Consider the following 13,084-nt stretch of genomic DNA (forward strand, 5'->3'; position numbering starts at 1 on the left):
GATAATTTGTACAGGATGCATTTATTCACTTATCAAAAAAGGTTTATTCTGCTTGCTGTTAACCCCAAATGTCACTGCACAGATGTCAGGGAGCCACTAGAAAGTGATTACCATGGATACGGAAATGTACACCCTTGTTCATTTCAGCAAGTCTAATGTCTGATTAATAGTTTCAGTAATGCAGAGGAGAGAGGTGTTTGGATGAACAGCATGTCCTATTAGAATTTGAGTGTGACACGCATCACCGATATTGTAGCATCCTAAACAATAAATCAGTAGATCTATACATTTAGTAGAAAATTTATCTGAAAACTGATCATCGTTCCTCCTCATATTTGTCAAACTGAACAAGCTTTAGATACTCTGAATGTGTCTGAAGAGCATACACTGGGTTTATGTTACTTGCTTACTTGTCAAACTAGGCAGCATGTTTATAAGGACAATATCAAAAGTCATGTGTTAGGGATAAATAGATTATATTTTAAATTGATTTTGGCCCAGCGTTTATATCAAGCTCCTTACTCGGTAAAGCTGGAAAAGCAATTCTGAAATAACAATGTTACTTGTTTTTGCACAATATGTGAACAGCACTGTGAGGTCTTTCTGCAATCTCCATCAGTTAATCCTAATAAGCCTTCCTGCTCCCTGCCCACAGGCTGTAGTGAAACTGAGTCAAGCAAAGCGCGATGTTTTCGCACCCTATCCAGTCCGTAATCAAATCCGAGAGACACAAACACCTTGGAGTGCACGCACGAGGAAGGCGGAAGGCTCTACCATTGAAGCTTCCTGTCATCATACAATAGTTGCCGTCATCATCATCATCATCGTCATCACCAGAATTGCTATTTGTTCGGAGTGGAGGTCTTAATTCCTTCACAGCCAGATTTTAATACATTTAGTTCTTTCTGTAATAATAAAGAATAGTATATTATTATTATTTTTTTTATATGATATCACTGTCATTGATGTGGAGCAGAGCCTTCCTGGGGTAAATTCAGTTTGGCTTAAGACTGCTGACACTGGCCACGTGGAGGTCACCGTATTGACAAATGGTCTGCTTATTATGGTCTGCTGGTTGTTACAGTAAATGGTCTGCTAAAATGGAAAAAGGGTTTCAAATGCCTCACTGGCCATCAGCTGCAGTAGAAGGTAGGTGAAGTGGCAGGATGCTTACCCACTGAAGAAAATTACATCTGTCATCATCATCATTATCATCATCGCCATCATCATTGTAAATATCATTGTTGGCAAAAAATTCTGAAGGGTATGCCTGTTTTTCTTTATTTTATTTTTGACATTTTAAAAAAGAAATTTGAAGCATTATGAACAACGGAATTTATTTGTGTTGGCCAAGGTTACCAGAGTCGTATCACCAAAACAAATGCGTTAACAGTAATCTATGTTTTCAACTACCTTTTTTCCATTACGTTCAAATGAGTCACTGCCAAACTGCATATGTGCCTTTCCATATTGAAATGTCCCCTGCAAATCCGTTGGGCGAGATTCAAATTAGGTGGTTGGCAGACAACACATCATTGCACAGCTTTCCTCAAAAAGCAGAGATTACAGAGATAAGGTTAGCACATTTAGCACGTCCCCATATTTTATGCACAAGAGCTGCAGTTCACGTCTCCCCTCAGGCTGTTCTGACAATAGCATACTGTATATGCCATGAAGCCTTTGTTTTGCATATTTGCATCCAGTGTGTTCCACGTGACCCCAGAGGGACACGGGCAGGAAGGATTAAATATCCCTTCACTGATTCACTTTGTGTTTAATTTTGCATTAATGGGAGAGAAAGAGGGATGGTGATGGAGAGAGCAGTTAGCAGTGAAGCGGAAGACAAACAGGAATGGGATATATGTGGGAAGAGTCTGAGTGAGCAAATTAGAGGAGGGGATGAAGTGAGAGAGAGAGAGAGAGAGAGGCAGAGAGATAGCGAGAGAGAGGGAGGGATAGAGAATAAAAAAATAAGCAGACAGGAGTGGTGCTAGCCTCTAGATTTCCTCCGTCTCACTCGTGGTAGAGATCAGAGTCCAGGATAATCATTGACAGGGTGATCGTCCTTCCATGCAATCGCACTGACTTGGGCTGATGCTGTTTTGAGAGATAGGGAAGTCCATCTGGGTCAAGTCGTCAGATGGAGGCTGCACTTCCGAGACGGACGGCACGCTCCGCTTCTCTCCGTTTATCTCCCATTTCCAAGGAGCTGCCATGCTCCCGTATGGTACTCCCCTGAGTCACCGGACCCTGGTCTCCAGCGCGAGGATTCTCCAGCCATGCCGCTCTCCACCGTGAACTAGCCAGTGCTCCTCTGACGGCGCTCTTAAGACTCCCAGGTATGGCCTTCGCTCTGTTCCCAAGCTCCCTCGCCTGGGTCCTCCTCCTCCTCCTCCTGTGTGGCCGTGACGGCGTCACCGGTCTGGCGGGCGAGGGTCTGGTGGGCGAGGGTCTGGCGGGCGAGGGTCTGGCGGGCGAGGGTCTGGTGGGCGAGGGTCTGGTGGGCGAGGGTCTGGCGCTCTGGCAGCGACTCCAACCCAGTCCCGTGAGCGAGGGCCAGCTGCCCCTGCAGGACACGTTCCCCGAGGGCTTCCTGTGGGGGGCCGGGACCTCGGCCTTCCAGACCGAGGGGTCCAGCGGCAGGGACGGAAGAGGGCCGTCCATCTGGGACCGCTTCCGGTCTCCCGCGGCGACAGCGGACGAGGCCAGCGACAGCTACCGGCTCTGGGAGGAGGACGTGGCCGCGCTGAAGTACCTGGGAGCGAGCTCCTACGCCTTCTCTCTGTCCTGGCCCAGGCTGTTCCCCAACGGGACCACGTCGGGGGGCCCCAACGCCGCTGGGGTGGCCCACTACGGCAGGGTGATAAACCGCCTCAGGCGGGAGGGGATCGAACCCGTGGTGACCCTCTTCCACTGGGACCTGCCCCTGGCCCTGCAGGAGGACCTTGGCGGGTGGCGCAACAAGTCCCTGGTGGACATATTCGACGACTACGCGGCTTTCTGCTTCCGAACGTACGGGTCGCGGGTGAAGTATTGGATCACAGTGCACAACCCCTTCCTGGTGGCCTGGCAGGGGTACCGAACAGGGCTGCACGCCCCCGGAGAGGCTGGCGACCCCGGCGCGACCTTCGCCGTAGCCCACAATCTAATCAGGGTGAGTAAGCGCGGGGCGTCACGGACCGTTCCCTGTTCACCTGTTCTTTCCCGGTCACCTCGCAGCGCGGGATTAAAAACAAAACCTCGTCGCCGTCTCGGGTTCTCCGTCCGTCGCCGTTGCTCTGTGTTTCAGGTTTTTTCATCTCCTGCGATTTGAAAAAAAAAAAAAACATTCCGTATTGCTCCCTCCAAATCAAAGACAAATTTATCAAATAAAAATTTTGTTGTGATTATATGTCGTTTGCATATACAAGTCTATTAGAGTGACATTTCTTCATAATTTTCCTTTAGTCCTGGGTACAGTTTTGTCTTTAATTTATTTTTTCCCACTGAAACACTAGCTTTCATATAAATATAAAATCAGTAAAATATAAATATACAGCAAATACGATATGAACACTGCTTGTATGTCTGCAAAGCTGATGAATATTTTGCAAGATGCAGAGTGCATTTTAGACTTACGTATAACTGACAGTGAGCAAACACCGTAATTTGAATAAATCTGCAATAATCTTTTAAAAAGTATAATTCAATAGAAATCTCATCTCATTTGCTAATTCAGATATTGATTATCACACATCATCTGAAAAAATGTAAGTTGATGACTGGTCACTGTTGACACAGTTCAGAATGCACAACAGGTTTATGTTTGTGTTGGAGGTCAAAGTACATCTCATCACGCAGCTATGTGCTGAGACTGCGTAAAATGCCATTCAAAGATATGTAAAATAATTCACGGATTGATTAATGAATGTCAGGGGCTTCAGCCTTATTTAAGGCAATGGACAGCAGAGAACAACATAATTACTCGAACAGTGGAATTTAAGAGTGAAGTTTCCAATGTTTTTCACAAAAGTACTAGTGTGCTGTGATGATATGCTCATTATTGGCTCTCATTGCTGATAGCCAATGTCCCGTGTTTCCAGGCACATGCAAAGGTATGGCACACATACGACCGGTACTTCCGACCCCATCAGCAGGGCTACGTGTCCATCACCCTGGGCTCCCACTGGATGAAGCCAATCGTGCATCAGGCCTTCCCGGCTAACGTGCAACGTTGCCAGGAGTCCATGGAGGCCGTGCTGGGCTGGTTCGCCGAGCCCATCCACGGGAGCGGAGACTACCCCGCCTCGCTGAAACGGCAGAACCCGGGCCTGGTGCCCGAGTTCACCCAGGCCGAGAGGCAGCTGGTCCGGGGGACGGCCGACTTCTTCGCCCTGTCGTTCGGCCCCAACAACGCCCAGCTCGGACAGGCCCTGACCCGATACGACCAGCAGGTGTCGCTAGACCTGCGGCAGGCCTTGAACTGGATCAAGTTGGAGTACGAGAACCCTCGCGTGCTCATCATGGAGAACGGGTGGTTCTCTTACGCCACGGTGGGGACCGAGGACACGGTGGCCATATACTTAATGAAGAGGTTCATCAGTCAAGTTCTGCAAGGTGAGCAACTGAGATCTGCTCTGACTGTTACTGGAATTCTTATCCAAAATACGTACCAATCGCATTCTGGTATGATTACATTTGCCCCAGGGTTCCATAGAATTCCAGACTGGGAAATAATTTGCCATCATATCAGCCACAAAACATTGTATGGGTTATTCCTAGTTTTCAAAGATTAACCTTGTCAAATCAAATATAGTCCCACGAAGGAAAGAGAGGCTACCCTTAAAGCTGATCTGCTGCATTGAGACCATCAACGTCCAAACAGTGTTTGTATCTGTGCATGTTTTCCAGCAATTGTACATGACAGTGTCCAGGTGTTTGGCTACACGGCCTGGTCTCTGGTGGACGGATTTGAGTGGAACGATGATTACAGAATGAGGCGGGGGCTGTTCTACGTGGACTTCAACAGCCCAGACAGGGCCAGGCTTCCCAGGACTTCTGCGAAGTTCTACAGACAGGTTATCGCTGACAACGGCTTCCCCAGCAGTGAGATGAACCAGGATGTAAAGGGCCGTTTTCCCTGTGACTTTCACTGGGGTGTGACCGACACCAATCTGCAGGTGAGTGGGTGGAGGAGACAGAGAGAGTGCAAGAGAGAGAGAGAGAGAGAGAGCAAGACAGAGAGAGATAGAGAGAGACACATGCACACACAGCATACACGCCAAAAAGCAGACACACATTCACTCATGCACACAACACACACAGACAGACAGACACACACACACACGCTCACACACCTAATATCACTTACTGACATTTTCGTCATAGGCTTGGCTTTTAAAATTTTTTTGTAACTAATTCATAATCACAATCATTGCATATAGTTGTAACCACTGCTTTGGCAACACAAGTACCTATATTTGTCATGACGATAAAGCACTTTGAAATTGAAAATTGAATTGAGGGAGAGAGAGACAGCAAGAGAGAGAAAAAGCCAGAGAGAGAGTGAGTGGGGGGAACAACACCAGCAGGCAAAATGGAAGATGCTTCCAGGTTTCCTTGAGAGAGAAACAAAGATGGCTGAAAAGCTAAGATTCTTCACATGCACTGACAGCTGTACAGTAGCTCGTGACTCCTTCATGAAAAATGAAACGAAAGGCTCTGCAGTCCGTGCACTTGAAGTGGTTTCGTCTTTTCCCAGGTACGCCTCAGACCTTTCTCCCCGCAGTTCACCGATCCCCACCTGTACCTCTGGAACGTGACCGGGAACGGGGTCCTGCGCCCGGTGGAGGGGGTGCGGCTGCAGACCCGCAGCGCCCAGTGTTCCGACTACCTGGCCATTCAGAAGCACCTGGACCTGCTGCAGGCCACGGGGGCAGACCACTACAGCTTTGCCCTCAACTGGTCCCTCATCCTGCCCCGCGGAGACCCCTTGACCATCGACAGAGAGGCCCTGAGGTACTACCGCTGCATGGCCAAGGAGCTGAGGAAGAGGAACATTCAACCGATGGTGATCCTCTACTACCCCACCCATCACAGCCCATTTCTGGGACTCCCGGCCCCCCTCCACAGTGCAGGCGGGTGGCTCAACGGCAGCATTGTGGGGGCCTTCAGGGAGTACTCCAAGCTGTGTTTCAGAGAGCTGGGACCGTGGGTGCCGCTGTGGATCACTATCAATGAGCCGAACCACCTGAGCCAAGCCTACAATGCCAGTGACCCGTACCGGGCTGCCCACCACCTGGTCCTGGCACACGCGGCAGCCTGGCGCCTCTACGACGAGGAGTTCCGGGCCCAGCAGGGGGCGCTGGTGTCCTTCTCTCTGCACGCCGACTGGGTGGAGCCCGCCAACCCCTTCCTGGAGTCTGACGCTGCCGCTGCCAAGCGTTTCCTCCTGTTCAATCTCGCCTACTTCCTGGATCCGTTCCTGGGGGGGAGGGAGGGGGACAGAACGTGGCGGGGAGGCGACTACCCGGCGGATGTGCGGGAGTACCTGCGGGAGAAAGAGAGCCTCGGGCTCTTTCACTTGTCCCTGCCCCGCTTCACCGAGCAGGAGAGGGAGGAGGTCCGGGGAGCTCTGGACTTCATTGCCCTCAACCACTTCACCACCCACCTGGCGTCCCACAGGCGCACCAACAGCAGCCTTCGCCGCATGATGGACCACGACTGCTGGTTGACCAGGGACCACACCTGGCCCTCCTCCAACCAGAAGCAGAACCTGGTGCCCTGGGGCCTGCGGCGGGTGCTCCGCTGGTCAAAGGAGCGGTACGGAGAGGCCAGCATCTTCATCACAGCTAGCGGGGTGGATGACCAGGCTTCCAAGAATGACCAGATCAGGCAGTTTTACCTCAGAAGTTACCTCCAGGAGGCCTTGAAGGGTAAGTCCACTCTCAGGCTTCTAACTTACTTATTTAATTCATCAATTAGAACAGTATGTACCCTTCTTTTTTTCAGCAATGATCCACACGCTTTACTTAGCTGTAGGCGCGGCTTTCTGCAGTTAACATATTGCTATGACAGACAAGTATTTATGCACCGTCTGCCTCTGGATAATTTAACATTTCTCCCCAGTCCTGGATATGTAAGTAGCTGGCAGGCCTGCTGGATGGAGGTCCACCATAATGGCTAACGGTTATTAAATACAAACAGAAAATGATGAACTACAAGAACATTTGTCAAGTGTTGGTCTATTTTTGCGATAACTCCTCAAGCTCTAGCTTTGTTTAGGTCAATACAACAACTGCAATGGAGAATTATCAAGGTTATAAACTGCTTGAATGTATCAGAGGCCAAAGGTGCCAGTCCTACCAGCAGCATCATAGATGTTCTAGCAAACACACAACCTTATCATCTGCTGCCACTAGTAAATATGCCTTTATGGTGGACCTTTGCAATCATAAAAGGTGCGTAAGTACATAAAAAATGCAACATAGGAGATGTGCGTAGGTTAGCGATAATGGTATTGCCCTATTTGCTGAACCGTCAGGTTGGCTGCTGTGATATTTGTGCTTAGTGTCTCTAGCTACCAGGTTAAAATTACAATTATGATTTCCTCATTTGGCAGATACTCTTAGCCAAACCCTCTTTCAAAAGAGCATTTGACATGGTCAGCAAACACCACTAGAGTTTAATTGACCTTGGGCCTCATTCAACAAACATTTCTTAAATTTTTCTTACTTTTGTTCTTAAAAATGTTTCTACAAAAAATAAATTTGGGATTCATGACACATGTGCAGACCTTTGTTTTTGCATGTATCCCAGGTGTATGAGGTGATGAATGCTGACTGTAAATTTTATGCGTAATCCAGTTGATGTGATTAGCATAAGGAAACAGCCCTGAACAAATTCAGATAGGAAAAAAATTATGAATACCAAATGGTCTTGGAAACGTTCTTACACACAGTTTATGATCAAATGTGATCGTACACATGTTTTGTGAATGAGGCCCATTGAGTCTATCATACATTGTAGTGGTGATAATGACGCATAGGCTACTGCATGTTTCATATTGACACAAAAGGTGACTTTGCTCAAAGATGTGGGAGATGACAATGTGTTTCCTGCATCAAGAAATGAGCCTTCAAGAGCTTTTACCACAAAATTGCCTCATATTACAAGTGGGATGTTACTTATACATAAACATAACCACTGTAGTACGATAAGGGTTCAACCTGATACAGACATCTTGTGAGGAAACTAAGTGAGCTCTCACTGTGCATAGTGCGCTCCATTTAATTCCCTAAACACAATGAATTCAGTGTATGCCCTCCATTTCTAAAAACCCTACAGCTTTATTCATTGTGAGTCTGGCAGAACATGAAAAGGAGAGAAAAACATGATAATTAAAAAAGAAATTGCTCTTGCTTACATTCTTTACTCTGCGGAAAAGACAAATTGCCTTGCCAAGAGATTGACAGGCAGCCTCATCCAGTGAAGAGTTTGGTCATATTGGACATGAGGGTGATGTTGTTCCGCTGTCCCCCCCACAGCTTACCAGATGGACGGGGTGAACCTGAGGGGCTTCTACGCCTGGAAGCTGCAGGATCGTCATGGGCCCCGGTTCGGCCTCTTCTCCTCCCCCTCCTCCTCCCACCTCCAGTCGGTCGCCAAAGGCTCGGTCTCAGTGTACAGAGAGATAATCGCCCGAGGGGGGGGAGCTGCAGAGGTGGAGGACCGCGGCGGGGCGTTGTGCGGGGGGGCGGACACCAAGTCCTCCTGCGCCCTGTGCGATGCGATGCTGGGGAACAGGCCGCTGCTCTTCTTCGGGGCGTGCGTCTTCCTCACGCTCACCTTGCTGGTGGCGCTCATCCTCTTCTGGGCCAAGCGGAAACAGAGGGGCCCGCCCCGCGCCGCGCCGTACCGCCCCAGGAGGCCGAGGGGCAAGGGGCCTCATGTTTTTAATGACAGCTGCTTAAAATTCTCTACTACGTGAACTGTTCTATGTGAACTGTTCTATGTAAACTGCTCTATGTGAGCTGCTCTATGTGAACTGTTCTTTGCGAACTGTTGTTTCATATATGCTCCAAGACTTACTAAAGGATATGATTCCTCATTTGTTGTGTACAGGAGATACATAGGTCTTCGTCTTTCTCTCTGTAGCATTCTTAACTCCATAAAGGGTATATGCCATTGACATTGTACTGATATTTCTTAGTACACAAACAAAATAGGTTTTCATATTTATCAGTAAACGAAGTGCATGAATTAGGATTTTGATTCACACTAAGAGTTGACCAAAGTCTATCCAATGCATTACTAATCAAAATTATCTCTACTCAGCTTTTTATTGTTTCATATTGATAACCAGTTGTGCTGAACAACTGTATGTAAACTAAAACTTTTTTATAATTAGCTTTTTTTAATATAATTCCCCAAATTTGCAACATTGACAGAATAATCCGCTTGACTATCATTTTTAACCATTGGTTCAAAACCTGAATTGAAGTCAGGTGTGGTCTAAAAAAGTTACATACAGACAGACTAAACGCTTTTGAATGAAACTGAAAATGAAAAAAAAAAATAATAAATTACATTTTCAGTACTAAATGTAAATTAGATTTTTATTTTTTTTTCCAGTCATAACATACTACTAAAGGTAATGGTGATTGCTGGACATAACATTTGAACTGAGCCTTAAGTTAGTATGCAGTGGAGTACTAGTTTGAAAACATTGACCTCTACACCACTTTCTTTCCCCCTACGTCCAGTGTTAAAAATTGTATATTTAAAATACATGTAGTCTGGTAATTGTGAAATACTTTTACTCAGAATATGGCTCTTGGTAATACTCTGCTGTCACTTAAAAATGACTCTATAGGCATGGACTTCAAAGGAATTTTTAAATGATAAATGTGCCTGTCTGTGACTGCTAAATAATCCATTACTATTTATTAAGAACTTTCAATAACACAGGTAGGCTGTCAAGTTGTAGGTCTTGGTGTAAAGACCATCTATATCAGTGGTGTCAAACTCGTTGCCATGGAGGGCCGTGTGTATGCAGGTTTTCATTCCAGCCTCAGATCTTGATTATATAATTAGTTAAATTATTTGCTGAATTAGGTATGCAGGTTTGTGCACAATGGTGACCCAACGTCTATGGTGACCCGCATTGTCTAAATAAAAATTTTCTTATATTCTGTGCTTCAATGCAGTTAAACGCATATGGCTGAATGAGTAATTGGACTCAATTAAGGCAGCATTAATTGGTTGGAATGAAAACCTGCATACACACGGCCCTCCATGGCAACGAGTTTGACACCACTGATCTATATGGTGCCATGCATTGCTTTTTGATGAAATCACTTACTGGACTGTAGTTTATTAGACATGTACACCATTCAGCCTGATGTCTGTGCTAACAGGCTATTTAGCTGAAAAAGTACACACAAGCAGTAGTTCTTTTATTTTTTTATTTATGAGGATTTCCACTTTGACTTGGATTCGATCGACATTTGTCAATCGATCACTCAGCAAGATCACTAAGGTTAATTTCCAAAACTGAATCTGTGAAGAAAATGTGTAAAAGTGAAAGTCAAAGTAAACAAAAATATTGATTGAATATTGGCGATTGTGTGTTGTTTGGCAATTTCAACAACCCCAATGATTTTGTTTTGACTTGTGGCATTTTAAGAAAGAAATGTACAAAGAGACAGAGAGAGAGAAAATTGACTGAGGCTAGAGTGATTTTCAACGTCTACTGATTTGTATCTGGGTAGCTGTATATTTTTATTGTACATAACATTTATTGTACAGAAATGCATATTTTGGAAGCAATGCTAATGTAAATCGCTTGAATTATATTAAATCACAAATATATCTGTAAATATTACAGCCATCCCCTCAGTCTTTCCAATCCACAAACTTTGTTGTATTTAAATAAATTACTGTATAATGTTTGCAGTGTGCTTTTTAAAACCTTGAACCATTAGTGCTCCCTGGTGGTGGCTACTCCACAGTATTAAACATCACACACTCTCTCCTCCCCTCCTCCTCCTTGCTGTCACCCATGCATATACTAGTCTGTCCCATGTAGAATAATCGCTCAACATTTTCTCTCAAAAGAGGCAATTCAAACGAGTCAATTTTTTGTGGGTGGAAAATGTTCACCAATTAAAGAAATTAAAGAAAATAAGGAAATATACTTCACCACTGAATTACTCAGGCATAAACATATTATTTACAATGGAAGAGGCAGACATTTTAATGGCAGTTGCTTTAATGGCAGGAAGCCCTTATAATATATATTTTATATTTTTCTTGTTGACATCAGCCTAAAAACAGACCAAAGAACAGACAAAACTGTAAACCACTTTTATCCAGAACAAAGTTAATATTTCATGCAGATCTCTATGATTTTTCCCCAACATTTGTCCAAGAATAAAACAGAGAATGAGAGGACCAAGTTAGATTTTCTGTCTGAAAGAACTAATATTACCTTGAATGGTAAAATACTGATGTTGATGGCATTTTATTTACAAACATGACATTTAATTTCCAGCTATCAGAGTTGTGCAGATACCTTTTGGTGGGCATCTGCTCAAAGCAAGAAAAGGGCACACCAACCTAGAAAAACTTTTACGACACCCAGTTAACATACAGTACAAATTTTACCAAAATGAATGAATGAAAATGAATGCAACAATGATAATACAAATCAGGTTGTTTTTTTTGTTTTTTTTTATCAATTCAACTGGGTATAAAATGTGCTAAAGTCAGAGCTCTATCATGGCACTGATCCTAAACGATTCTGGTCCAATGCCCTAACTTCTACACCGGACACTGACCTATTATTCTGTTATAAATGTTCCAGTATTTTGTACAGGAACCCAGGATTCTGGTGGAATACGGTCCTAGACTCCACGTGAGACCTGGCAGTGGTGGAAAGAGTTGTGCTGTAAGGCTTGACTGCCTATGCCCACATCCAACTGCAGTTTCTACTTTCCCCAGTTCCTTTGTTCTGTTTGTCTTACAGGCCACACTGTTTCAGTCCAGTATTTTTAGACCCAAGCTTTCTTTGATTTTCTTTGCTTCTAAAGGTACCCCAGTGAAACTAAGAAAACTCAATGGACCAGTTTGTTCACAAATACGTTTTATTTAGATGTGCTACTTAATACTTTAAGCGTAAGGTGAACAATAGATGTTCTTTCTGAGGTAAGCCTGTGTTTTTAGCACTTATGATAACAGGTTCACAGACAGAGGTAATGAAAGCAACTAAAACTATGTTCTGTACAAAGAATAAAACAAGCCTTTAAGTATAAATCAGATGAGCAGCCTCTGGCGTGTTCTGTTCAGGAAGTCAGTCCGAGCAAAGTTCAGTTGCTAGCTACAATAATAATTGTATTTTAATAAATAAATGAATGCATGAATAAATAGATGCTTTTCTTTTATTTAAGTCCACAATGAAGTGTTCGCAAGGCGCACGTGGCACCATGAACATTGGGAAAATTGTAATTTGGACGATTTGGAAATGTATGGACTGCGGATAAAAATAAAAGGAGCGGGCAGGAGCGTGCTCTCCCCGCCCTTTGTTTTCAGGTCGCAGTACTACATCCAGCCAGCAGATGGTGTAAATATATCAAACTCAGGGGATTTTTTCATTTTTATTGCTGCGTGGCAGTTTGCTGTGCGATCCTTATTGTATGGAAGTGTAATAAAAATGCAGTTATATATAACAGAATATTAACATATGGCTTGAACTGATTAATGGATCTAGTATGAAATACACAAAAGTATGAAATGGACAAAAAGCAAAATATGTTCCAGTAAATTGTATCGCCTGTAAACATCACCCAAAGCCAGAGTGTAACAGGCAAAATGAGAAGATTCACATTTTTGTTAATCTTCCACAGTATGCATTTTAATTAAATAGGATTACTTTACTTATTTGGATTGAGCATTTATAAAACATCAAATGTACATATCAAAACATATCTGATACTATTAGTTATTTCCACATTCATACATGCTATTTAAATGGTAAATGGTAAATGGACTGCATTTATATAGCGCTTTTATCCAAAGCGCTTTACAATTGATGCCTCTCATCTAT

The 13,084-nt window shown here is 44.6% G+C and overlaps 1 protein-coding gene across 1 annotated transcript; it reads left to right on the forward strand.

Moving 5' to 3' along the window:
• The first annotated feature begins 1,627 nt into the window (after nucleotides 1-1,627).
• Nucleotides 1,628-10,078, forward strand: klb (klotho beta). Its single transcript, XM_035424953.1, has 5 exons — nucleotides 1,628-3,154; nucleotides 4,083-4,596; nucleotides 4,891-5,159; nucleotides 5,741-6,914; nucleotides 8,526-10,078. Exons 1-5 carry the CDS (start codon nucleotides 2,342-2,344, stop codon nucleotides 8,966-8,968), a joined length of 3,213 nt encoding a protein of 1,070 aa, XP_035280844.1. The 5' UTR covers nucleotides 1,628-2,341; the 3' UTR covers nucleotides 8,969-10,078.
• The last annotated feature ends 3,006 nt before the right edge of the window (nucleotides 10,079-13,084 follow it).

The sequence above is a fragment of the Anguilla anguilla genome, chromosome 7 (genome assembly GCF_013347855.1).
Source record: "Anguilla anguilla isolate fAngAng1 chromosome 7, fAngAng1.pri, whole genome shotgun sequence".
NCBI classification, from domain to species: Eukaryota; Metazoa; Chordata; class Actinopteri; order Anguilliformes; family Anguillidae; genus Anguilla; species Anguilla anguilla.

Excerpts from the sequence above, each read along its gene's own strand:
- klb (XM_035424953.1), top strand. The coding sequence starts at position 2,342 with ATGGCCTTCGCTCTGTTCCCAAGCTCCCTCGCCTGGGTCCTCCTCCTC. Across the intron at positions 4,597-4,890 it reads CATCAGTCAAGTTCTGCAAG|CAATTGTACATGACAGTGTC; the intron begins GTGAGCAACTGA and ends CATGTTTTCCAG. Across the intron at positions 6,915-8,525 it reads CCTCCAGGAGGCCTTGAAGG|CTTACCAGATGGACGGGGTG; the intron begins GTAAGTCCACTC and ends TCCCCCCCACAG.